This window comes from Cebus imitator, unplaced genomic scaffold (genome assembly GCF_001604975.1).
Source record: "Cebus imitator isolate Cc_AM_T3 unplaced genomic scaffold, Cebus_imitator-1.0 Scaffold159, whole genome shotgun sequence".
NCBI lineage: Eukaryota > Metazoa > Chordata > Mammalia > Primates > Cebidae > Cebus > Cebus imitator.
Genome location: NW_016107474.1, coordinates 4,977,894 through 5,005,194, shown reverse-complemented (window position 1 = coordinate 5,005,194; position 27,301 = coordinate 4,977,894). Strand labels below are relative to the sequence as shown.

At 45.3% G+C, this 27,301-nt stretch overlaps 1 protein-coding gene across 2 annotated transcripts in view; it reads left to right on the top strand.

The window, feature by feature from the left end:
* Nucleotides 1-27,301, top strand: part of ZCCHC14 (zinc finger CCHC-type containing 14) — an 80,397-nt gene that overhangs the window by 24,233 nt on the left and 28,863 nt on the right. For both annotated transcript variants that reach the window (XM_017543674.2, XM_017543673.2), the window contains exon 2: nt 5,113-5,236. In XM_017543674.2, the coding sequence (XP_017399163.1) occupies nt 5,113-5,236 (124 nt within the window). The remainder of the gene's footprint in view (nt 1-5,112; nt 5,237-27,301) is intronic.

The window sequence follows — 27,301 nt, the reverse complement described above, 5'->3', positions numbered from 1 at the left end:
AGCCAGGTCCGAGCTGCCTGAGTCCAGCTGCCCCTAGATGTGCGGCCAGTGTGGAGCCTCAGTCGGCTTTCCTGGAAGAGCCACAGAGCTGGGTGTGCCCCATGACTACCCGTAGTTTGCCTCAGAGTCATATTTCATTCCTGGGTTAGTGCTTTGTAGAGCTGGTGGAACACTCTGATTGTCTGTTACATAATGTAGATGGCAGAAATTTTTCTTTGAAACAGAAGTACTTTTCAATGTGTGTGATTCTGAATGTCATTAAAATTTGGTGATATAGTGATGCATTTTACAGAGCCTTATTAAAGACCTACTTCATGCCACGCCCGGTTAGAAACACAAAGGCACATCGGTGAACAAAGCAGACCAGAAACAGCCCTGCCTTGCTCAGCATTGAGGAGTCGTGCTAAGGAAGACATCTGAGGATAGATGGGAAGGCGCAGGGGTCACTTCCCGCAGAGGGGACAGCCAGTGCGAGGGCCGCAGGCCAATGTGACTGCACTGCCCAGGGCGGCAGTGCATGGAGGGAAGGGTTGGGGTAGGACTGGACGTCAGGCTGTAGGGGCCGGGCAGAGGGTCTTTATGGGTCATGGGAAGAGGCTGGCTGTGTTGGAGGGCAAGCCGTGTCTCGTTCCCTTCCTAGCAGTAGCAGAAGGCAGCATTTGCAGTTGGTCAGTCTTCCCTCTCGTGCACATCAGGGCAGATGACGAGTCCTGTGGGTGAGCCTGAGTCAGAGAGCATTTGAGTCGAACATAGGTCACATGGAGCAAATTAACTTCACCGAAAATAACCCCAAAACAGCATTTCTGGGAAACACAAGTAAAGACAGCTTTCAATGTAAACAAAGGAGCAAAGTTATGATAAAGGCTTGGCTGGAAAAAGTGAACATTTGGAAAACTAAGAAGAAATGCCCTGGGAAAATATACCGGGGAAAATAGGTCTTTCTTTTCCAGCAGTTGCCATTTTAAGGAGTTTTCCTTCCTGTCTTGATGTCAGATGCAGTGGTGCCTGTGTTTTGCTAGGGTGGCTCATGGGCTTTCCCCTTCCACTTGTGGTTGTGGCAGGCAGACCTACAGCCTTTAGCTCTTCCTGCCTGTGCGGGGAAAGGACTTCCTGTTTTCTCTGGGTTTCCTCTTTGTCCTTGCCAGGAATTGACCGGATGGTGGGTGCAGTATAAAACCTGGACTTGGGGTCATGGTTGGTTCTCAGCCTGGCTGCAAATTAGAATCACCAGAGAGCTTCAGGCACATAACCAAAGAAGCCCCGTTTCCAGAAACTGTGATTTTGACGGGGAGTGTGGGATGTCGTCTTCTCAGGGCTTGGGGTTCCAGTGTGCTGTTGAGGCTGAGAAGCACTAATCAGTACCGCTCTCTTCCTCTCCAAGGCTGTGCTCTCCTCTGCTCAGCCCTCCTCTCCCCCTCCACCCGAGCAGGGTGAGAGTTGGGAGGCTGGCTTTCCCTTGGAGCTGTTTGGAGTCTTTTAGGGCGGGTAGGCAATATCTGTGTGCGGGAACGCACTAATCACACGTTTCTTTTGGGGCAAGGAGGTTCACCGCTAGCTAGTAAAGTTGGAACTGCTAATGATGGTTGTCAAGACAGCTCACTCTCAGCTGTGCGTGGTGGTCTGCACCTGTGGTCCCAGTTACTCAGGAGGCTGAGGTGGATCACTTGAGCCCAGGAGGTCGTAGCTGCTGTGAGCTATGATTGTGCCACTGCAAGTCTCTCTCTCTCTTTTTTTTTTTTTTTTGCCATTTTCTCCCCCTGAGACGGAGTCTCTCACCCAGGCTGGAGTTGCAGTGACACGATCTTGGCTTACTTTAACTTCTGCCTCCTGGGTTCAAGCAATTCTCCTGCCTCAGCCTACCAAGTAACTGGGATTACAGGTGCACACCACTATGCCCGGCTAATTTTTGTATTTTTAGTAGAGATGGGGTTTCACTATTTTGGCCAGGCTCATCTCAAATTCCTGACCTCGTGATCTGCACACCTTGGCCTCCCAAAGTGCTGGGATTACAGGTGTGAGCCACTGTGCCCAGCCAAGACTTGGTCTCTTAAGAAAAAGAAAAGACAGCTCATTTTTCCTTCTTAGAACTAGGACTTAGAGTAGGTACTAAAGCAGCTAAGAGAATGTGGAGGTTCATGAATCAGGCATCAGACCAAATTGAATGCACTCTGCTGTGGTTCTGTTTCTTTTGTTTTTTTGAGGCAAGGTCTCACTATCTCCCAGGCTGGAGTGCAGTGGTGCAGTCATATCTCACTGCAGCTTTAAACTCCCGGGCTCAAGCAGTTCTCCCACCTTAGCCTCCCAAGTAGCTGGGATTGCAGGCACACGCCACGACCCACAGCTGATTTTTGTGTTTTTGTAGAGATGGGGTCTCGATATGTTGCCCAGGCTGATCTTGAACTCCTCGCCTCAAGTGATCCTTCTGCTTTGGCCTCCCAAAGTGCTGTAGTTACAGGTGTGAACCACTGTACCCAGCTGTGTATGTGTGTGTTTCCTTCCTTTTTTTCTCTCCTCCCCTCCCCTCTCCTCCCCGCCCCGTCCTGCTTTTTGATGGAGTTTGATTCTTGTTGCCCAGGCTAGAGTGCAGTGGCGTAGTCTGGGCTCACTGCAACCTCTACCTCCCGGGTTCAAGTGATTGTCCTGCCTCAGCCTCCTGAGTAGCTGGGATTACAGGCATGCACCACCACGCCTGGCTAATTTTGCATTTTTAGTAGAGAGGAGGTTTCACCATGTTGGTCAGGCTGGTCTCGAACTCCTGACCTCAGGTGATCCACCCTCCTCGGCCTCCCAAAGTACTGGGATTACAGGTGTGAGCCACTGTGCCCGGTCTCAGCTGTGTTTCTCATATAGTTAATATGTTGCCCTCCTGGGTTGTCTCTCAAAGTAATATATATTATTATTTGGGACTAAAAATCTCCTTGTGTAAGATTTGTATCTTGTAGTGGTTCTATTATCTTTAATGGGAAAGGAGTTCATTTCTGGGGTCTCCTACCACTGAATAATGAAAGAGACTTTGTTAAATCAGAGGGAAATCAACCAATATAAGTTACAAATATAAATAATACCAAATGTTTAATTTTTTTGATAACATGTAATGTTATCCAAAGAATTGACTTTCTGGAGCAGTTACTGGATGGCTAGGATTTTTTTTTTCTTTTCTAAAAATTTAAATAGAGACAGGGTCTCGCTGTGTTGCCCAGGACGATGTCAAACTCCTATGCTCAAGCAGTCCTCCTGCCTCAGCCTCCCCAAGTGCTGGGATTACAGCCGTGAGCCGTTGTGCCCGGCCTTATTTTCTCGAGTTATATAAACTTCCTAATTATGTAGCCTTGTGACGAGTTGCTTTTCTTGGAAGGCATCTGTTGAGTTGCGTGGGATCTGTTAGTCCCTCTCCCTACATGAACAGCCCAGGAGGGCTTCCTGCTGGGGGGCAGGGGATCTCGCTGTGGACTTGGGTGTGGCCCCTGCAGCTCACTGTCTGTGGGATACAGCAGGTGCTGGTCCTACTGGAGTGGCAGCAGTCTCCACCCTTTCCTCCTAACTCGGCCTCTGCCTCTGCTTTCATCCCACCTGAGGGCAAGGCCCCGCCTGCCTGGCCAGGCTTCAGCGAAGCGCTGGGATCTGTGCTTTCGGGTGAACTTAGGGGATGTCTTTGTCAACTGCCACCTACCGTCCAAGTATGAGATGAAAGAAGAAGTGGAGTCTGGAGAGGTCAGGCCATTTTTCAGGCTGCTTGTCTGTCCTGCGCACTTTCCTGTACTGCGAATGAAGCAATGCTTATTGTCTCTTCTGACGAACTTTAAAATCTTACGCCTCTTTCTCATATCCTCTGAGATTGTGAAATACGTTCAGACTGTAAAGAAGTTCCAGCAATGGCCATTTTTATTCTTCTAAACCCTATAAGTTACAAATGTATTTTGGCTGTGAACTTGTAAAATACTGATGGAGGGATTAAAGTTATTGCAGCCCTCCTCATCTCACCCCTCTGGGCCCCTTCCAGCTTATTCACACACTCACATCGTCACTTACCCAGGAAACAGGAGGGGTGGGACAAGGCTGGCTAGCACCTGGGTTGTTTCAGCGCTTGGTGTGTGTTGGAAGCACTGGTGGTCAGGAGGGCCTCCCCCACCTACAGCTTGCGGGCGGCCTCATCTGCAGGTGCACTGTCTGTGCTTAGTGGGTCTCTGTCAGTGGAGACTGAGGGTGTGCCCTGCTTTCTCCATCACAGACACTACAGCAGTGGGCACACCCCGTCAGATCTTTTTCTCATGTGTGAGGACTTTGATGAATTTCTAGAAATGGAATTGTGTTGTAATTTTAAGATACACTTTTTCAAACTGTACCCCAAATAGATGCAGTTGTATTCTGTTCCGTGCTGTTGTTTTTAGAGCATTTTATGATTTATTCAAGATTTATAGGAGGAAAGTGTTAAGTCCTGCTGTATAATTAGTTTTATAGATAACTATTTGATTTGAAGAGATATGAAAATAAATTTTTGCCTCAAATAGGAATACATAATTCCACAGCACCTTGGCTAACATAGTTTTTTTTTTTTTTTTTTTTTTTGGAGTCTGTCTCACTATGTTGCCCAGGCTGGAGTGCAGTGTTGCCATCTCAGCTCACTACAACCTCCACCTCCTGGGTTCTAGTGATCTTCCATCTCCACCTCCCGAGGAGCTGGGACTGCAGGCACCTGCCACCACGCCCATTATATTTTCAGTAGAGATGGGGTTTCACTGTGTTGGCCAGGTTGGGCTTGAAGTCCTGAACTCAAGAGATCCACCCACCTCAGCCTCCCCAAGTGCTGGGATTACAGATGTGAGGCACCACACCAGGCCTCTTTGGCTAACATAGTTTCTCTGTACCCCAATGAATCCCAGCCACAAGACATATGCCCCTGTGTCTGGCTCAAGTTGTCTGAGCTCTTTTACACTTTCAGTGGAGGGTAGTAGGTAAAATTTTCTTGGGGAAAGCTTATTATTACGCTTAGTAATATGTGTCTTGCAGAAAAATTGAAACCGAGGTAATTATGAAAGACTTAATTAACAAATAAAATTGTGCCCTATTAACTCTGTGGGAGAAAATAAGATGATTCTGCTTCTGTTCCCTCAGATCACTCCAAGAACCGAGGCCCCTGTCAGCAGCATCAGTAACAGTTTGGAGAATGCCCTGCACACATCAGCACATTCCACGGAGGAGTCGCTGCCCAAGAGGCCCTTGGGAAAACACAGCAAAGGTGAGTTGCGCACCTCTGCTTCAGGAGGACATTCGACAGATGGAGGGTGGGCACTCCCCATATCCCAGAGAGGACATTGTTAAAGGCTTTCAGATCCTTCATAAATGCTAATATGTATTTTTCTAAATTCTATAAACAGTATGTGAATATACTTTGGCTTTAAAAATTTCAACTATTGATGTTTATTAGGAGAAATCCAGGTGTGGTGGCTCACACCTGTAATCCCAGCACTTTGGGAGGCTGAGGCGGGCAGATCACTTGAGGTCAGGAGTTCGAGACCTGCCTGGACAACATGGTGAAACCCTGTCTCTACTAAAAATGCAAAAATTAGCAGGGTATGGTGGTGGGTGCCCGTAATCCCAGCACTTTGGTAGGTCAAAGGGGTGGATCACCTGAGGTTGGGAGTTTGAGACCAGCATGACCAATTTAGTAGAGATGGATAAACCCTGTCTATACTAAAAATACAAAATTAGGCATGGTGGTGCATGCCTGTAATCCCAGCTACTTGGAAGGCTGAGGCAGGCAAATTGCTTGAACCCAGGAGATGGAGGTTGCAGTGAGCCAGTGTTGCGTCATTGCATTCCAGCCTGGGTGACAGAGCCAGACTCTATCTCAAAAAAAAAAAAAAAAAAAAATTAGATGGGCCTGGTGACGCACACCTGTAATCCCACCTACTTGGGAGGCTGAGGCAGCAGAATCGCTTGAACCCAGGAGGTGGAGGTTGCAGTGAGCCAAGATTGTGCCATTACATTTCAGTCTGGGCAACACAGCGAGACTCCATCTCAAAAAAAAAAAAAGGTGGGAGGAATACATTTTACACCCTCCTCCCACCCCACATGGAAATCAGCCTTAATCACTAGAGTGGTGTTGTCCTGAAGCGTTCTCTGCAGTGATGGAGTGTTTTCTGTCTGCACCGACTTGGTCGTCCCCAGCCACACCTGCCTTCTGCGCACTTGAAACGTGGCTAATGTGCCTGAGGCCCCGAGTCTTTATTTTTCTCTAATGTAAATGTGGACAGCTCACTGTGGGTGGTGAGGCATGACCTTGAGCCCCTGTGACTCTGCATGTCAGCCTCAGCAGTGTTGTGATCAGCTGCAAAGTTGGTAACCATGCCGTGGTAGAGGAGGCTTTGGGGAGGGGAGAGCAAGGTGGTTTTAAGACTAGGTGGACTAGATAATGCATTCCCAGTGAAATCAATACTGGTGAGGTTGCAGAGTCGTCAGTAGGGGGGAGAGAGACACCAGGGTGGTGCTTTTCAATGGGGTCATTTGCCCTGAGGCCCGATGGTGTGGAGGCACCGAGGCCAGCTGTGTCCACATCTGCTGGCCTCTTCTCTCTCTGTGTTATTTACAAAGAAATTTGTCTCCTAGCAGGTGCGCTATGTGAGGCCCAGAGCCACACTTACCTCACCTGTGCGCTTGCCCCTGTCCCGTCTCTGGCGCAATGGTTCATGCTTTCCACAGGCTTCATAACTGCTTCATTTCTAAAGTCCCATTTTCACAAAGCCATTGAGAGCCACCTGTCTCTGCTTTAGATTGTAACTCAGGATGGACCCATTTCCCCAGCAACTGCAGCCTGTGTTCATGTGTGTGAGCACAGTATGGTATGGAGACAGTAACTTGTACTGCTGCCCTGTGAGGGCTCCTGTCCCCACGTGACCCTCACAGCAACCCCCTGAGGTCACACCAGTCTTTGTCTTACCCACTTCTCTTGGGAGAGTCTGTGGCTCTTGGTCGAACATCTTTACCATGACCTCATCCTGAAGACGCCGACACCACGGTCCTGTGACTCCAGAGTGGACACTTGGCACCAGGATTACAGGGAGTCCATCTGCTGCAGAAAGGCTCCTCCTCTTCCTTCCCCACGCCATCCCAGGAGACAGGCCTCCCCTGGAAGGCCACTTCCTTTGTCCCCAGGCAGTCCAGCCTAGGAACCTGGGCCCTCCACACCCTGTGAATCTTAAGGGACTATTGCTTTTTCTTCAAGATGTAATTATTGACACCCCCATTCTTTTTTTTTTTTTTTTTCTGTATAATTTCAAAATAGTGAGTATCTGTCATTGTCTCGTCTGCATACTTTGGTCCCCAGAGAGACAGAGGATGAGCTGACTCTCATGTGAGCTGTGGCAAAGCTGGCATAGGCCGGTGGGTCGGCTCTGAGGCCACGAGTAGCCATTCTCATTTGAAGTGCCACAGTGCTTCAGATACCACCGTGAGCAGTTGCTCATAATTATCTGCAGCATTCTCCATTGATTGGTCATAGAGAGTCATGGTTTCTTTGTTCAGAAATTGGCAAGCGAGTTAACTTGGTTTTATTAGTCACTTTCCTTGCGAATCCTTTTAATATTCTGTTGGGTCTCAGTTATTGCTCTTCAGAAAGTCTAAAGTCCCTCTAAGTTGTATACTTTTATTACTATAAAATTTTCCGTCTTTCTTTTCTGTATCCTGCTTCTGTTTTGGTTTTTCTCTGCTTCTTCAGAAGTCTTAAAGTGATACAATTTAGCTTATAGAGTGGTCAGACATTTAAAAAATTTCTTAGTACGTGAAAGCTCAGGGAATAGCCGTCTAAGCACATGGCAGATACTAACTTCAATAATCCTCAAAACAGCCCTGGAAGAGTTTGATTATACCTGTTTAACTATAACTGATCTTGGTGGTGATTTTCACCCCATTTTACAGATGGGAGAACTGAGTCACAGATAAGAAACTTTCCTGAGGTCACCTGGGATTCAAAGCCAGAGCCGGTGCTCTTATCCCTGTGACTGGCAGAAGAAAATAGCAAAGGAAAATAAAGGTGCAACTGTGCTGAAGTGGAAGACACAGCAGTGGTATGGGCAGTGCCTAAAAGTACACGTTAAGGAGTGAAATCATCCCTTTTTTTCCTCTCCTGTTAATTGCAAAATTTTTCCAGTTCAGGAGTAGAGATTGTAGCCCAGTAAACCCCCTGTACCTGGTGTCTGGCTGCAGCTCCAGGTCAGCATGTGTGGAAGTTTTCTTTTTTGAGACAAGGAGCTTTAGTTTCATTAAACTTGCTCATATACCAGCAGTTCTCAACCTTTTTGGTCTTAGGACCCCTTTACACTCTTAAAATTTATAGATTCCAAAGAATCCATGTTTATGTGGGTCATATCTATAGGAATTTACCATGTTATCAATTAAAACTCAGCCTTTTTTTTTTTTAACTGTGTGCCCCTAGGGTTTGTGTTTGCCATGCAGCATTGTTATAACTGAAGAGAGCTAAAAATCAAACCCCAAGTCTTGTACTTTTGGTAAAAATAAAAATCTATCCCAAACAATTAGAACATGAATTTGAAGAAGATGAGAATTTACATGAAATGTAAATTCTAAATTGCCCACAGTCTCTGTCCTTTTCCTGGGTTATGCTGGGATGCCAGTGTGCAGCTGGAATTGCTGAGAAGTATTGACAGTTTTAATTTCTTCATTGGCTCTTTGTCCGACATTTTATTATGAGGACTTTCAAACACGTAGTAGAGTTAAAAAGATTTCACAGTGAGTGAGTACCCTCCACCTGGATTAGACAGTTTCATTTTATTGTATAGATGCTTTTTGGCATACAGTGGGGGTTGCAAGTTGAAAATGCTGTAAGTTGCAATGCATTGAATACACCTTACCCGCTAAACATCATGGCCTAGCCTACATTAAGTGTGCTCCGAACACCTGCATGAGCCTACAGGTGGACAGAATTGTTTAACACAAAGCCTGCTTTATAATCAAGTGCTGAATCTCTCATGTAATCTATTGAATCTGTGCTGAAGGTGGAAAACAGAATGGTTGTATGGGCACTCAGAGCAGTTTCTACTGAATGTGTGTTGCTTTTGCACTGTTGTAAAGTCAAAAAATCATGAAGTCCAGCCATCTTCAGTCAGGGACCATCTGTGCTCATTATTTTAAGCCGGTTGCCTGTAGCATTCCTCAGCCAGGGATTCTGATTTGAACCCCAGGACACAGAGAGTCATTTGAGTGACTGTTTTCTTAATTTCCCTAAAGAAAATATGATTAGAGACATAGGAGTGGCTGTTCTCTGGCTGCTTTGAAGATTTGCTCTTTATTTTTAGTTTGGAATGGTTTGTCTGTGATGTGCCTTGGTATAGTTTTCTTGTATTTATTTCACTTCTTGTTTACTGAACTACTGCTTTTTTGCTTTTTTTCTGAGATGGAGTCTAGCTCTGTCGTCCAGTTCTTCATCGTATAAGAGGACAATAATACTTTGCTCTCTCTACGAGCCCTCCAGTTAAGAGAGGCAACAGAAACGCAATGCACATCTTTACCTTTTCAGGCTCTACTCTGAGTTAATGTTGAGCCACTCCATGTGACACTGAAGCCTCTTGTCACTGTGTCGTTCAGTGGAGTGCCGAGACCAGCTCATGGTATCTCCTGAGAGCCCGTTATGCAGTTTCCAGGAATTTTTAAAACCCACTGATGTTGCATTAGTGGCTGATGGTGGCATGTCGTCAGCCTTGTGGATTGGCAGATGCCCGAGAGCAGGGGCTGCCCCATCCTCACCCGTCGTCAGCCATTGACCAGGCACTGTTGGTGCCGTTCTGCCCCGTCCTGTAGGGGGTCACATGGGTCCAGCTACATGTAAGACAGGGTTAGGATTTTTATCCATATTATTTACTATTTGCACTGCTCTTCATTTTATCCTGAAAATTGGAATTTCCATCTTGTCTCATTTCCCATCAAGCTGACGAACTTCCTTTCACATTTCTTTCAGGGTAGTTCTGCTGACAGTGGATTTCACTTTTCATTTATCTGAAAATATCTTTGTTTCGCCTTCATTCTGGCTAATTATGGAATTCTTCATTGAGAGTTTTTGTTTTAACTTTAACAATGTCATTCTGCTATATTCTGGCTCTTGTTTTTCTAATGGAAAGTCCTCTAGCATTTGTATCGTTGTATGCCATGGGCCATTTTTCTCTGGCTGCTTTGAGGACTTTCTCTTTCTCTTTGGTTTGGAATGGTTTGTCTACGATGTGCCTTGGTGTAATTTTCTTGTATTTATTTCACTTCTTTTTTTACTGAACTACTGCTTTTTTGTTGTTGATGTTTTTTTGAGATGGAATCTTGCTCTGTTGCCCAAGCTGGAGCGCAGTGGTGCGATCACAGCTCACTGCAACCTCTGCCACCCGGGTTCAAGCAATTCTTCTGCCTCAGCCTCCTGAGTAGCTGGGATTATAGGCATGCCACCATGCCTGGATAATTTTTTTGTATTTTTGGTAGAGACGGGGTTTCACCATGTTGGCCGGGCTGGTCTTGAACTCCTGACCTCATGATCTGCCCGTCTTGGCCTCTCAAAGTGCTGGGATTACAGGCGTGAGCCACTGTACCCGGCCTGCTTTTTTAAAATTTTTTTATTTTTTTTAAATGTTGTCTGGGCTTGTCTAAGCTTCTGTTTTTCACTACAACATAAAACATAAACTTTTCAGCCAGTATTGAAGTATCCTTTCTTCCTCATTCTCCCTCTCTTCTCCATCTGAGACTCCAGTTTTCATGTATGAGAAACTTGTGGTCTTGTCCCACAGATCTGAGCTGAAGCTCAGTTTATTTCTCAGATTCTGTTCTCTCTCCTTCAGATGGGACACTTTCTTTTGATCTGTCTTCAAGCTTTCATACCCTTCTGTCATTTTCCGTCTGCCAGTACGGCATGCTAATGGATGTTTTGATACCAGAAATATTTTTTCTGCATTTTTAGTTTTAGATTTTCTGTATGGTTCTTATTTATAATTTCTTTATCTCTGCTGAAATTCTGTCCATTCATTTATTGTGAGCATTTTTGTTTTTACATCTTTGAACATCGTAATAATAGCTGCTTTCAGATCCTAGTCTGCGGGTTTCAGCATCTGGGTCTCTTAGGGCTGGCTTCCATTCAGAATTCTTTCTCTTGAGTATTCCTCACATTTCCCTATTTTTATGAATGTCTAATTTTAGATTGTGTTATTGTGTGTGCGTATAGAGATTCCAGCGTTTCTCGTATTCAGAAGAGTGTTGTTTCTCTCCTGCAATAGGGAATATTGTCTGAACAAGGTTGAGGCTTCTGCTGGTGGGGCGGGCAGCAGATGGAGGCACTCTGGTGCCTTAGTACACCAGCTGCATGGAGTTGGCCTCCACCCATGGCTGGGGCAGCAGGTGTGTGGGGCACGTGCAGAGCCTGAGCTTTGTCTGGGACCCTCCCTTTGGTGTCCAGCTGCCCTCAACCCAGCCCTATGCCCTGTTCCCAGGGCTGGGCACTGATGAGGGCACTGACTGGGCCTGCCCTGAGGTGAAAAGCACAAACCTGCACCCTCTCATGTTCTACAGCCTTCCTCCAGGTTCTGCCTGCTCTTGCTACTCTGCAGTGACTTCAGAGGGGTGTTTTGTTTTGTAAATACATTTTTTCCCAGAGTTCTTAAGTATAACATGATATGTCCTAAAAAGATGTAGGGAAGAAGGCGCAGTTTAATTGGTGTGATAGTGAATATTCAGATTCTAACAATAGCTAAAAGAAATAATGCTTCTAAAAGTTATCCCATTAACAGAGACAAGTAAATGAAATTGAGAAAGTTGATGTTTTAGGAAAATTATTACTCAACTGTGACTTAAGAATACAGTTTTCCAATTTTTAAATGAAAACTGGCTTTTGGTAAAATTTTAAAGCAGGAATTATCTGCAGTGTGATTGTGGTACAGCTGTTAGTTCAGGTGTGAGGACATTGAGTTGTATGGGACTTAGAAGGGGTGTCTGCTAGAAAACAATCCTGTTCTTTTTTTTTTTTTTTGAGACGGAGTTTCGCTCTTGTTACCCAGGCTGGAGTGCAATGGTGCGATCTCGGCTCACCGCAGCCTCCGCCTCCTGGGTTCAGGCAATTCTCCTGCCTCAGCCTCCTGAGTAGCTGGGATTACAGGCACGTGCCACCATGCCCAGCTAATTTTTTGTATTTTTAGTAGAGACGGGGTTTCACCGTGTTGACCAGGATGGTCTCGATCTCTTGACCTCGTGATCCACCCGCCTCGGCCTCCCTAAGTGCTGGGATTACAGGCTTGAGCCACCGCGCCTGGCCTAATCCTGTTCTTTAAATTTGTTTTTTATTTTTATTTTTTTGAGGAAGGGTCTCACTCTGTTGCCCAGGCTGTAGTGCGGTGGCTTAATCTCAGCTCACTGCACCCTCCACCTCTGGGGCTTAAACAATCCTTCTGCCTCAGCCTCCTGAGTAACTGAGACAGGCACACACCACCACACCCAGCTAATTTTCTTACTTTTCATAGAGATGGGGTTTTGCCATATTGCTCACACTATTCCTGAACTCCTGGGCTCAAGCCATCCACCCAAAGTGCTGGGATCATAAGTGTGAGCCCCCATATCCAGCTTATCCTGGGTCATTTTTTAAACTCTCCCCTGTATCATAAATGATATTCCCTTTACTATGATTTTTAAAGCATAATTTTGGTAATTATTGAAATGGTTTTTTTGTTTGGAATGTAGATTAAATCACTTGATAGAGATACCTTGAAAGCAAATTAAAGACATTTCGCAGAAAAGTACTCTTTTCTTCTCTAGGTCTCTGTCAACCTAAAGAGAGGGGGTTTGGGGTTTGCTCTCCTCTTGGTGGTGCTGCTGAGTCAGTGCAGGTCTGTCGCTGCTCTCTCTGCACCTTTGCGGTGGCTTGCTGCGTGCTCCTCTGTCCTCCCTTGTGATCATGGACAGACAGCCAAGGAGCCCAGAAACTGTGGTGCCCTCCCCCTCACACTCTCTGCCCAGCATCCATCCCTTCGTACTTCTCTTTGGAGTTTTAAGCATATGAACATTAAAGTGTGCCCAGTTATTTTTATGAGGCTTTGTTCTAGAGAAGGGATTTAAGGAAGCTTGTAAAGACACTCAGACCACAGCAGGGTTAAGAGATGCCTGGGATGTGTTGGTCAGCTACAGCTGTGTAACAGCCCAGCAGCAGAGCTCAGGAGCATCGGAGATGAGCACCTTCCTCATGGAGGCGTGGGCTGGCTGGTGTCAGCTGGGCTCTGCTGGGTGACTGTTAAGGCCGTAGTGGCTGGGGAGTCTCTGCCTCATACTCCTTGAACTGGTGACCAAGGGCACATGGGAGCCATGAGGACACGTGAGGCTGAGCTTGGGCCGGTACATGGTCACTTCTGCCTTTTTGTGGTGTCCACAGTGAGTCTCATGACACACCCCCGAATTCAGGGATAGGAAAGTCTCCACCACCGTGAGCCAGCTACAGGGTGGGTTTCAGTGTGATGAAAGGTAAAGAACTGTGGCAAAGCATTTAGACCACTGCAAAGTACACAGATAATTCAGGGAACTGAGGCTGATCTTTTTGATAAGCATCCTTCTTAGGGAAGCTCCAATTAACATTCTCTGGAGGGCTGAGAGGATCTTGTGTTTGTAAAATGAAAGCTGAGGGCCACGGAAAAAAAAAAATGAAGACCAAGTAAGAGTTGTTGGGATGTAAAAGTGACCACCAGAGCAAAACATTAAGTAGTGTTTGAGGATTGGCAGGTGTTCCAGAACATGTAGGAACAAGGTAGAGAGAAGGTGAGTTGCGCAGACCGGCAGCTAAGCTCAGCCTCTGAAACGCAGGGTGTTTGGAAACGAAGATGAAAGGAAGGAGCACTTTAAGTACGCATGGAAAGAAAACGCCTGTGAGTCTTCACACAAAAGGGCAGACAGTACTGAGAGAGGTGAATTCAAAACACCCATGTCGAGACGCACTGTTGTCTTTTTTGATAAGGGATCAAGAAATGATCTTACACGTTTTCAAAGGAGAACAACAAAACAGATTTTACCTGCGAAGAGACCAGAGTCAGGCTAATTCCAGACTTGCCATTTGCAACACTGTGTGCCAGAGGACTGTGGAAAGCCAGGTTGTTTTCATTAAAAATAACTCAAAATGTTTCAGATTTGGGAGCATTTTGGATTTCACATTTTCCGATTATGACTACAACCTGTATATGGAAATGGAAGAAGTTAATGACTATTAAGAAGATGATCTTCCTGTAGAAGAATGGTGTGCATTCTAAGCAGATTACAGATAATATTAGTGCAATTAGGGTTTTTCGACCAACAGAAAAAAGAAAGGCAGTTAACTCCAGAGAAACACATACTTGCATGCTTATACACACAGATTGTCCAGGGATGCCATGATTCAAGTCATTAGTCATCAGGGAAATGCACATCAAAGCCACAGTCGAGTGTCATTTATATTCATCAAGGTGATGAAAGACAAAAGGGCAGAAAAGCAAATGTTAGGATCAGAAGCAGCTGGAGCTTTCATCCACAGCTGATAGGAGAATAAAATGGTACAAACATTAAGAAAACAATTTGGCATTTTTTATGAAGTTATAAATGTATCTTATATTCCTGCAGTTCTTGTCCTAGGGAATTTATCTCAAAGAAATGAAAGTATCCATCCACAACAGTGCTTATGGGTGAAGGCTTGTGGCAGCTTATGCAGAATAGCCCTGAACTGGAAACAACCCAGATGTCCATGAATAGGAGAATGGATAAACAAACTATGGTACATTTATACAATGGAAGATAACTCAGTCATTTCAAAACTAATATGTGTAACCACATAGTTGAATCTCAAAAATACAATGTTGAATGAAAACAGGACCCATGTATGATCCTATTTATATGATGTTCAAGACTTTTTAGAGAATTAAAAGCACTCCATATTGATTATCAAGGGTTAGTGATCACATGGGCGTATAAATTTACCCAAACTCATTAAATTATACACTTCAGATCTCTGCATTTTGCTCTATGTAAATTTTGCCTCAAATTAAAGCAAAACACCTGACCCCCTCGCAGTTTTCACATAGGCCCTTTGCAGTCTGGCAGGTCTCCAGGCTGCCCGCTTTGTTCCCCAGGCCCAAAAATATGTGTGGGTGGAGGGGTCAGGTCTGTTTCTTCTCATATGTATGTTTTTTATAAGGCTCTGCCCCAAAAGAGCTTTACTGGAATGTCTTTTCCTTGTCTACTAGCAGAATTCTGTCTTCCTCTTGAGTCTTAGATAACATTATATGTATTTTGAATGGAAAATTCTTCCCATATAGAATGTCAGTTTGCTGGCCAGACATGGTGGCTCACACCTGTAATCCCAGCACTTCAGGAGGCTGAGGCAGGTGGATCACCTGAGGTCAGGAGTTTGAGACCAGCCTGACCAACATAGCAAAACTCCATCTCTACTAAAAATACAAAAAAACTAGCCAGGCATGGTGGCACATGCCCTTAATCCCAGCTAATCGGGAGGTTGAGACAGGAGAATCGCTTGAACCTGGGAGGCGGAGGCTGCAGTGAGCAGATATCACACCGCTGCACTCCAGTCTGGGCAACAGAGTGAGACTTCATCTCAAAAAATAAATAAATAAATAAAGAGTGTTAGCTTGCTGACCTCGGCTATAAACCAAGGAAAACAAAGCCACTTTTTCATCATCTCATTTTCTCAAAAGGTAGAGTTTGTTGTCAGCATTTCCACTGATACTCTGATTCAGGAGCTGGCAAATTGTTTCTGTAAAGAGCCAGGTAATTCATGTTTTTGTATTTGTGGGTCACGTATAGTCCCCGTCTCATAATTTTTTTTTTTTTTTTTTTGAGATGGATTCTTCCCTCCGTCGCCCAGGCTGGAGTGCAGTGGCACAGCTCGGCTCACCGTAACCTCCTTCTCTTGGGTTCAAGCAATTCTCTAACCTCAGCCTCTTGAGTAGCTGAGATTACAGGTGCATGCCACCACACCCAGCTAATATTTGTATTTTTAGTAGAGACAGGGTTTTGCCATGTTGGCCAGGCTGGTCTCAAGCTTCCGACCTCAAGTGGTCCACCTGCCTCAGTCTCCCAAAGTGCTGGGATTACAGGCGTGAGCCACTGCGCCTGGCCAGTTTTTCAATTTTTTTTTTTAAGAACTTTTTTTTTTGAAATGGAGTTTTGCCATTCTTGTTGCCCAGGCTGAGTGCAGTGGCACAACCTCAGCTCGCTGCAACCTCCGCCTCCCTGGTTCGTGATTATTCTCCCTCAGCCACCGAAGTAGCTGGGACTACAGGAGGCACACGCCACCACTCTTGGCTAATTTTGTATTTTTAGTAGATATGGGGTTTCATCATGTTGCTCAGGCTGGTCTTGAACTCCTGACCTCAGATGATCCACCCACCTTGGCCTCCCAAAGTTATGGGATTACAGGTGTGAGCCACCGCGCCCAGCCTTAAAATAACTCTTTATGAATGTAAAAGCTATTCTTACTCAGACTGTACAAGAACAGGCCAGTTTGGTCTGGGGAATAATAGTTTGACAACCTCTCTTATTTACATTGGTTTTGTTTGTTTTTGAGATGGAGTTTTGCTCTTGTTGTCTAGGCTGGAATGCAGTGGAGTGATCTCAGCTCACTGCAGCCTCTGTCTCCTGAGATCAAACGATTTTCCTGCCTCAGCCTCCCAAGTAGCTGGGACTATAGCCACACACTATCATACCCGGCTAATTTTTGCATTTTTAATAGAGACGGGGTTTCATCATGTTAGTCAGGCTGTTCTTGACCTCCTGATCTCGGTGATCCACCATACCCAGCCTTGTTTGTTTTGAGACACAGTCTCCCTCTGTTGCTCAGGCTGGTTGAGTGCGGTGGTACAATCTCAGCTCACTGCAACCTCCACCTCCTGGGTTCAAGGGATTCCCTTGCCTCAGCTGCCCGAGTAGCTGGGAATACAGGCGCGCACCACCACACCCTGTTAATTTTTGTATTTTTAATAGAGAGAGTTTCACCATGTTGGCCAGGCTGGTCTTGAACTCCTGACCTCAGGTGATCCACTAACTTCAGCCTCCGAAAGTGCTGGGATTACAGTCGTGAGCCACTGTGCCCGGTCAAAATTGTTTGAAATTTAAGAAAAATACTGTTGATGTTTAGATTAAGCAGTACCTAAAAATATTTTTAAAATATTTTAAAATTGATCAGGAAGATGATAGGACCTAGAAAAATAAGGTAAAATAGGTTGATTTCCCAACAGTATCAGTAATTAGATAGAACCTTTTTTAATGAGAAGGAATGTTTTCTTCAACAATCATTATTTAGTTTACTTTAAGATTTGACATCACGCCTGTAATCCCAGCACTTTGGGAGGCCGAGGCGGATGGATCATGAGGTCAGGAGTTCAAGACCAGACTGGCCAACATGGTGAAACCCCATCTCTACTAAAAAAAAAAATACAAAAATTAGCTGGGCATGGTGGCTCGTGCCTGTAACCCCAGCTACTTGGGAGGCTGAGGTAGGAGAATTGCTTGAACCAGGACCTGGGAGGCGGAGGTTGCAGTGGGCCAAGATCACACCACTGCACTATAGCTTGGGCTACAGAGCGAGATTCTATCTGAAAAAAAAAAAAAAAAAAAAAAAAAAGATTTGACATCAGAAGAGATGGTACAACCCTGTCCTGGAAGAATGTTTGTGATGTGCTCCGGTTTTGCCCTCGTCTTCAGTTTTTGGCCAGATGGTCAGCATGTGTGTTTCTCAGGTTAGCATGTCATCACATAGTCGTAGTGGCTGAGCCCACACACCGTGGCTTGAAGGACTGTCTGGTAATAAAATATCAAAGAACACTTCAAAGGATGTTTGATGACATGGTGGCCTGTTGAAACCTATACCAAGTAATTCCTGACGATTTGGAAGAATGGATTATGATCTTTCAGAGTAAAAATAAAATACAGGAAGATGACACAGCAATCATAATTAACTTGAAAAAATATAAATTCAACCTCTCTAACAAAAAAAAAAAAAATAAGCACTGGCAGATGATGCCTTTCTACTGATGGTACACACTGAGGGAATATATCTCTGTCTTAAAAAATAGTTCATTTTGAAAAACAAAATAAAAAGTTGACGGAAAAGTTTTAACTACAATAAAAAGAGCTTTCCTGAAACATTGAGAGCAAATTGTGGATCTGATCCCCCAGTACCCCCAAATCTTGACCATGTGTTTTCTGCAAACAGTGGCTTTCTCTTATGTCACCACAGCACAGCCATCGGGATCAGGAGGTTGGCATTGACATGTCACCACCCTCTAATTCTCAGGCTTATTCCCGTTCCACCCATTGTCTCAGTAATGCCTTTTATAGCCAAAGTATCAAGTTCTGAATCCCAGGGTGCATCTGGCCTCCTTCATATCCTTCAGTAGCATCTCCTCCGTCTTTCCTTGTCTTTCATGACCTGGATACTTTAGAAAATTATGAACCACTGATCTGCCGACTGTCCCTCAATCTGGGTTTGTTTGATGCTTCTCATGACTAGATTCAGGCTGTACATCTTTGCAAGGAACATGCTACGCTGCTCTCACTGCGTCCTGTCGGATGGTACAAGCTCTCAATTTGTTCCTTTACCAATGACAGTCACTTTATTAATTTTCATGCTGTCTTCCAGGATTCTGCTGTGTAAAAATTACTTTCTAACTAGATAAGTAGGATGTTTCTTATCAGACTTTTAGCTTAATCATTTAAGTGTGTATTGAATCATTGTTTCCTGTTTTATTCAGTGAGTTATAATCCATTACTGTCATTATTTATTCTGATGTTAAAGCTGTACTAAATTTGGCTGGGGGGAGCCCCCGAAAACTGGTATTTTGTGTCTTTTTAATATGTCCCGTCATTCTATGAGCACGTCTTTGCTTTCTGGCATAACAAGATGTTTAAGGCTTGGCTTTATCTTCCCTAGTGAAATCAACAGTTTAATGGAAAATGGGTTTTAGAAAACAAAATCTGATGCTGTATGTGCACCCTGCTAATGGAGTGGGCTGCTCCCAGGCCTTCTCAGTGACAGTCTAGCACCACAGGGCCCTTTCTAGTTTTTTCCTTCTCTTTTTTTTTTTTTTTTTTTTTTTGGTGAGATAGAGTTTTACTCTGTCACCCAGGTTGGAGTGCAGTATGCAGTCTCAGCTCAGTGCAATCTCCACTTCCCAGGTTCAGGCTATTCTCATGCCTCCACCTCCTGAGGAGCTGGGACTACAGGCATGAGCAACCACACCCAGTTAATTTTTGTAGCTCTAGTAGAGGTCAGGTTTTGCCATGTTGGCCAGGCTGGTCTCAAACTCCTGGCCTCAAGTGGTCTGCCTGTCTCAGTCTCCCAAAGTGACAGGCATGAACTACAGCTTCCGGCTTTTTTGTTTTCGAGACAATATCACTCTGTCAGCCAGGCTACAGTGCGATGATATGATCACTGCTGATTGCATCCTTGAACTCCTGGACTTAAGGGATCCGGCAACCTTGGCCTCCCGAGTAGCTGGGGCTACAGGTGTGCACCACCACGCCCAACTAATTTTTTAAATTTCTGGTAGAAACGGGGTCTCGCTGTGTTGCCCAGGCTGGTCTCTAACTTCTCAGCTTAAGCAGTTCTTCTGCCTTGGCCTCTCAAAGTGCTGGGATCACAGGTGTGAGCCACCATGCCTGGCCACTGTCAGCATCTGTTAAATTTACTGATTCCAACTCAGTTTACTTACCTTGATAGCAGATAAAAGGCTCACTTGACAATTCCTGCATTGATAGAAAAGCTACCCACTTTAAAAAAAAATTAGGTTTCTTGGAAGCAGCAATGTTTTCTCATTGAATCTTTTGTAGAGCCATCAGTGACCCAGTCTGCCTGGAACCTGCTTACCAGTGCCGGTGGGAGGTAGAAACCTGACCAGCATCCGGGCCTCTGCCCTTCCTGTTACAGTTGTCTTAGGAATTATATCCGTGTGCATCGAAAGCTGTTTCAGACCATGTTAATGATTTTTGTTTTCAACCAGCAAAGCTATTTTGAACAACTCAAAAGCAGAATAGACTATTATATTACCCAGATATTTCACATTTCTCTTGCTTTTCTTTCAGCCCTGATGGTCCAGGTTTCCTTCCAGTCCATTTTCCTTCTGTTTGAAGAACTCTCTTTAGCAATTCTTTCAGAGCAGGCCTGCTGACAAACAGTCCTCTCAGTTTTCCTTCATCTGAGGATGTCTTATTTCACTTTGACTGGATGTAGAATTATAGTTGGTAGTTATTTACCTTACGTACTTTATGATTCTACTTTCTTCTGGCCTTCATGGTTTCTGATCAGAAATTCTCAGTCATTTCAGTGATTTTCTCCTATGAGGTAATGTGTTGTTTTTGATTGCTTTCAAGATTTTTTTTTTGTCTTTAGCTTTTAGCATTTTGTTTATGCTGTGTATGGGTGTTGATTTCTTTGGGCTTAACCTTGTTTGGATAAGCTCATTGAGCCTCTTATGCATGCGCCAATGTATTTCACCAGATTTAGGCCGTTTTCAGCCATTGTCCCACCTCTGAAGTTTTAGTATTTTTTTTCTGAATTTCCATTGGGTTCTTTCCATCTGAATTTACACAGGCTTTCTCTCTGTCTGCATCTCAAGAGTGTTTGCCTCTCCCTGTTGGGGCATTGTGATGTAGCTGCTTCGGTGTCTTTCATAGTTCTAGCATCTGTGTCATCTCAGTGTTGGGATCTGCTGATTTTCTTGAATAGCATGATACAAGACTCTGACTCATCTTTAGTCCCACAGAGAATGTTGATGTTTTTGGTTTGGAGCAGTCGACCTGGTTGGGTTCCGGCAGCAGCTCTGTGCAGCCTTCTGTGGGATGTGGCTGTGGTCAGCTCCGTTCTCTGAGCTTTGGCAGTGCTGTTTAGCCTCGTTCTTCAGGGACGTTGCTTGCCGTCCAGCCTTGAGACTCTGGTGGAGGTGTGTTCTCCAGTTCAGATTCTTATATGTGCAGCCCTGGGGTGAACCCAGGAATGCATCAGCAACGTTATGGGGTTGCTTCCCTGGAATCTTCCCTCACTGCTATCCTTCTATACTTCCAATTCCCAGGGGCTCCCGTTTTTGGTCCTCCAGCCAGAAAGCTGGGGCTTTAGCTCTCTCTGCTGTGCACTTCTGTGACCATGCCCATCTTCCTGGGAGGACAGAGAGAAGAAAAGGCAGTGAGGAGGTGTGACCCCACCTGGAATGACAGCCCCCCCATATCAGAGAGGGACGTCTCCCTCCCAGGGGTTTGCATTGCTGCTCCCTCTTACCTGGATCCAGAATTCCTCAACACTGCATTTTCATAGATGATCTTTAGTTCAGTTTTCCTGAAACATAGGTTGGCCCCAAAAAAGTAAGAGGAAAACCCTAACAGCTTTCTCTAAGAATGCCTTTTTAATGCATTAGAATACATGGTTATTTATTGATGGATTATTTTTAATCTCAGAGTTCTCAGTCGTACCTTTAAGAAAAACGTCTTTTCCTACTATAAGGCCCCTAACTTTATTTGCTAAACTCAGAGTTCTAGTTCAGATTTTGTTTTGTGTTCTTCTTCTGGAGGCACAAATGGAGTAACACCGGTATGTTTATGTTGGAGAGGAGTTTTGTGTTGCCTTTCAAAGTTGAATCCAATAGAACAAATCAGAGTTAAACAACAAATATGAATGGGAGGCTGGGCGCAGAGGCATATGCCTGTAGTCCCAGCTACTCGGGAGGCTGAGACGGGAGGATTGCTTGAGCCCAGGAGTTCTGGGCTGTAGTGCGCAATTCTGATCGGGTGTCCGCACTAAGTTTGGCATCAATATGGTGACCTCCCGAGAGCAGGATACCACCAGGTTGCCTAAGGAGGGGTGAACCCACCCAGGTCGGAAATGGAGCAGGTGAAAACTCCCATGCTGATCAGTAGTGGGATCTCGCCTGTGAATAGCTACTTCACTTCAGCCTGGGTAACATAGAGAGACCCCGTCTCTAAAGAAAAAAAAAAATATATATATATATATATGAATGGGAAATAAAAGCAAAGACAAAGAAATGGACTTAATAAAAGATTTTTGTACATAAATCTTCTGACCCCAAGACAAAACCAGGAAAAGATGAAGCATATTTTCTGCGATTTGAAATTAAGATAATAAATGTGACTAAGTAATCAGCTTGAGCATTTATATAAAAGTGTATGGGAACAGTCACATATATATCATAGCTGATAGAAGACTGACTTTAGAGAGTATTTCTGTGCTTTCATTTGGAACTGAAGGGCAGGGCCGGGCATGAAGGTGCAGGACTATAATCCCAGCACTTTGGGAGGCCAAGACAGGCAGATCACTTGAGCCCAGCAGTTCCAGACCAGCCTGGGTGACATGGCAAAACCCTGTCTTTATAAAAAAAATACAAAAATTGACTGGGCATGGTGCTGCATGCCTGTAGGTGCCACTACTCAGGAGGCTGAGGTGGGTGGATCACTTGAGCCCAGGAGATCGAGACTGCAGTGAGCCAAGATCATGCCTCTGCACTTTAGCCTGGGTGACAGAGTGAGACTCTGTCAAAAAGAAAATGACAGGCGTTCCCTGGAATCTTCCCTCACTGCTATCCTTCTGTGCTTCCAATTCCCAGAGGCTCCTGTTTTTGGTCCTCCAGCCAGAAAGCTGGCCGGAGGAATCGGTTTACGCATAGTCCGGGATGTAGCCAGTGTCCTCTGGATACTCCCCTGTTTAGTGCCTTCCTGAAACATTGCAAATTCTGTTTTATAAAACGTCTCATCTCTTTGTCTAAAACTTTAGAATTGGCTGGGCACGGTAGCTCATGCCTCTAATCCCAGCACTTTAGGAGCCAAGATGGGTGGATCACTTGAGGTCAGAATTTCAAGAGCAGCCTGGCCAACATGGTGAAACCCTGTCTCTACTAAAAATGCAAAAATTAGCCAGGCATGGTGGTGGGCACCTGTAATCCCAGCTACTTAGGAGGCTGAGGCACAAGAATCACTTGAACTCAGGAGGTGGAGGTTGCAGTGAGCCGAGATTGTGCCACTTCACTCCAGCCTGGGTATTGTCAATATAAAAGCATAGTGCTACTTGCATTTCAGTCAGTGAATTTAAAGTGTTCGTTAGGCCGGGCACAGTGGCTTTCGCCTGTAGTCTTGGCTACGTGGAAGCTGAGGCAGGAGGATTGTTGGAGCCCTGGAGTTGGAGTGCAGCCTGGTTAACGTAGCCAGGCCCCATCTCTAAAATAAATAAAATTTTATAAATGCTTGTTAGTACGATAACGTTGTGTGGGAAAATGTTTGGTTTCTTTTAATTAAAGGATGTAGAGAGCTGCTGGTAGACAGCAAAATAATCTACAACTATTGTGCAGATTGTCCTGTGGTTTGATTTACCAACCCAGTCATTGTAGAATTAGATATGTAAGATACAGAATTGATGTGGCTTCCTGTGTTTTGACTTTGGGACCTGTTAATCATGCTCTGAGATCTTGTTTGTTTAAATTATATGTTGGTTTTTTAATCTAACTTGTAAGATGTATTTATTTTATATGGATATCTCATAGTTGTGCATATATCTTTTGGAGGTACATGTGATATTTGATACATGTATATAACGCGTAATGGTGAAATCAGAGTAGCTGAGGTGTCTGTCTCAAGCTTTAATCTTTTTATTTTTATTTTTTAATTTATAGGAATATCATAGGTTTTTCCTTCAGTTTTGCTTTACTTGGGAAATCACACTTGGTCATTAAGGCAGAATTCCAAGTGGGAAACTGGTTAGCAAAGTTAGGAGTAAGAACTTGTGGCTGGGGCCAGGCATGGTGGCTCACGCCTGTAATCCCAGCACTTTGGGAGGCTGAGACGGGTGAATCACGAGGTCAGGAGTTTGAGAACAGCCTGGCCAATATGGTGAAACCTTGTCTCTAGTAAAAATACAAAAATTAGCTGGGTGTGGTGGCGCACACCTGTGATCCCAGCTTCTTGGGAGGCTGAGGCAGGAGAATCATTTGAACCTGGGAGGCGGAGGTTGCAGTGAGCTGAGATCGTACTGCTGCACTCCAGCCTGGTGACAGAGCGAGACTCCATCTCAAAAAAAAAGAACATGTATGCCGGTCATCCTTTCTCCCAGGCTGTTTGGAGTCCTGTGAAGAGGTTCTATACCCAGTGCACTCCAGAAGGGAAACTTAGTCATATCCATGGCTTGTCTTAGCTTGTTTAAATAGCAGGATGGTGGGAGATTTAGCTGCTAGGTTTTTGAGTCCCTTACAAACCAGAAATACATCTTAACTAAATAATATAATTTACTCGTTAGTGACAAAGGTGAGGCAGGACACTTAGGCTCTGGAGCCATTGGCTCCTTGGAGATAAATCTGTTGCATTTCAGGGACTCCACTGTAGGGCCCTTTGCTGTTCCTCACTAGCAGGAAGAAGACCGGAGCAGTGCCGACGGTGGTATTGGGCCCTGTATGAATGCCCCGCACGGCCCCTCATTTCTTGGGGATTTTATATCTTTATACTGAGTGGGGCCATTTCCTGTTCTTATTCATATTTGGTCACAAACTATTGGCCCTTTTAAAAGAGGAAGCAGATGCAAAATTGACCATAGTTACTAAATGAATATTCGAACTCAGCTCTTGGGAGGCATAATTTAGTCTCCTTCCCATGTGTCATTAACTGTGACATTAACTGTGAGATGCTGCTGGTCGGAAGACTTTCTCTGTATCTGAAAAAGGAAACGTGCTGTACCTGCTTCTTGGGTGGGTTGCTGGCTCTCTCCTCAGTTTCTCCATAGGTTGCAGGCTGTCACAACCTTGTTATTCCTGCCACCTGGGCAGCAGCAGGGGTGAGATGCCCTTGGCATCTGATTGTACAGGTATTGAAGTGTAAAAGGTGAAAACCAGAAACTGCACTTTGGGATGCAAACGCTGTGGTGTGGTGCAGTCTCCCAAATGGAAGCCTGATTTCTGACATCACCTTCTTATTCCAGCTTCCCTGCGTTTTCAGTTACACTAGGGTACTGGTTTCTAAGTGTAGGTATTGATTCAATTATAAAATGATAATCTGTGCGATTATACATTTTATCGAAGGTTATGTGACCTAACTTGTAATATTTGAGGGAAATGCTTGTTGTGTACCTGGAATGACAAAAGAAGAAAGGTTTGAACAGACAAACATTCCAAAGGGAAGAGTATATCATCCTTTGTGTTCTCATTTCAGAAGGAGGGCACAGGGCTGGCCCCGCCTCGGGTCTCTCTGTCCCAGCCCTGTTTGTCCCTATACAGGCCTGCCTGGGCGTGGCACTGACTGGGCTCTGTGCTCCACGAGAGCCTCCTCATGGCCTTGGCTGCCATGTGCTGTGGCCGCATTGCCATGCATACCGGACAGTTTCCTCACGGAGGCCTTCTGGCCAGTGTGGATTCTGTCTTCATAGTCCCTCTGGCTCTGGTCTGTCCTGTCAGGTCATGGGGTGATGTTTGCCCCTGAATTTGTCTAGGCATTTGCTTACGCTCCACTGAAGGCAGTGGGGCTGACCACAGAGGGAGGGAAGGTGGCGCGCTGGGAGCAGGAGAGAAGTGGATTGTAACGGGTGTCTGCATGCAGATGGGTATTCACTTTGAAATGGCGAAACCACATTACAGAAATGTGGGGGAAAGCTACCCTTTCTCTTCGCCAGCGAACACAGCTGTTCCCATCACTTTCCATCATTTGAGTGTTTTTCATTTCCATTTTAAACAAAACTGTCATCATGTTATGCATAGAATTTGTAATTTTCTAGTTAATGTCTAAGCCTTTTTTCTTTGAAGTTCTAGGATACATGTGCAGGATGTGCAGGTTTGTTAGTAGGTAAATGTGTACCATGGTGGTTTGCCGCACCTGTCAGCCCATCGCCTAGGTATTAAGCCCGGCGTGCGTAAGTTATTTATCCCAATGCTCTATACACCTTCTTTCTTGTTGTGGTTTTTAGAATTATGATGTCTAATGGCTCCAGAGTTGAGAGCGTGCTTAAATCCTTCCTCACCTAACTCAGGCCTGTCACCCAGACCCCACACTCGCCCGACCCCTCACTCCTTGTACCTGGCCTTCCCTCTCTCTCAGGCTCCTCTCAGCCTTCAGACTGCAGAGCATCCAAGGTAGGAGTAGAGGTGTCCCAGACAGAAGTAGAGGGAGCCTTGTTGCATCCCTCCTGGGCCCACGGCTGCCCTGGCTGGGGTGGCCACTGCCCATGCTGGTCATTCTGCAGAGGGACACGCCAGCATTTTGGGCCTAGAGTTGAAAATGCCTCTTTTATTTGAAAACAGCTGAATACCATTCATCTGCTTTTCCCTTTTCCTGTCCAGATATGAGATATGCGTGAGTCACTTCCTACTTTCAGTCCAGATGGGGTTTGTTCTTTTTACTTTTTTCATAAACCCTAATATTACCCAGCCCCGGGACATGAGGTACACATTGGTGTTTGTGGCCAGGGAAAATGCTGACTACATGTTTCTGTATTTATTGACATTATATGTTGCTTTAAAAAGTAAGAGATATGGATTCGAGTGATGTCATTGTGGGAAAGTTTTAGAAATACTGCTTTGGAAAAACATGAAAGCTGTATATTTGCTGACAGTCTGACTGAGGAAGTCAGGCAGGAACTGCGCGTAGTTAACTGAGCGAACATCAGCAGGACTGTGTAGCCGCTACATGTGCTGTGCTGCTTGTTTTGCCAGAAAGGAAATAAACATTTGTATTTGTTGGAGTAATTCCTTCCTGTGAGGTGCAATTTTAAGCTTACAGAACTCTAAACCGAGTGGACTCCCGCATCCCCAAGAGGCATGAGGGTCCCTGGCAGAGGAGCTGGTGCTGCTGGAAGCGCAGCACCCGCTGCCTTGTTCTACACTCGCAGCACCTGGAGGGTGACCTGGGTGGCCAGCTGTTCATGGCACACGCTGGGGAGCGAGTGCAGGGGCCAGCTGACTCATTCTGCCGAGACACAAGAGAGTGAATATCACTGGCTCTGGGATCAGGGTAGTGTCTGACACAACTCCTCAGCTGTGCCGTCATGGGGTGGCCACAGAGGATGTGCAGATGAGGGGCATGGTGGGAGCCCACAGAGCTGCGCATGGATGGGCAGGTGTTGGTTTAGACAGCGCTGGCCGGGAGCACTCAGCCCCGTGTCCACACAGCCCGGCGTGGCAGCCACTAGCCTCCTGTGGCTTCAGAACCCTCAGCGTGGTTCTTCAGGAAGAAAACTGGGGTCGGGGTGGGGGGGGGGGTTGCATGTTTAATTTTATTCCATGTTAATTAACTTGTCATGGGTGATTCGGGTAGTACAGGCTTA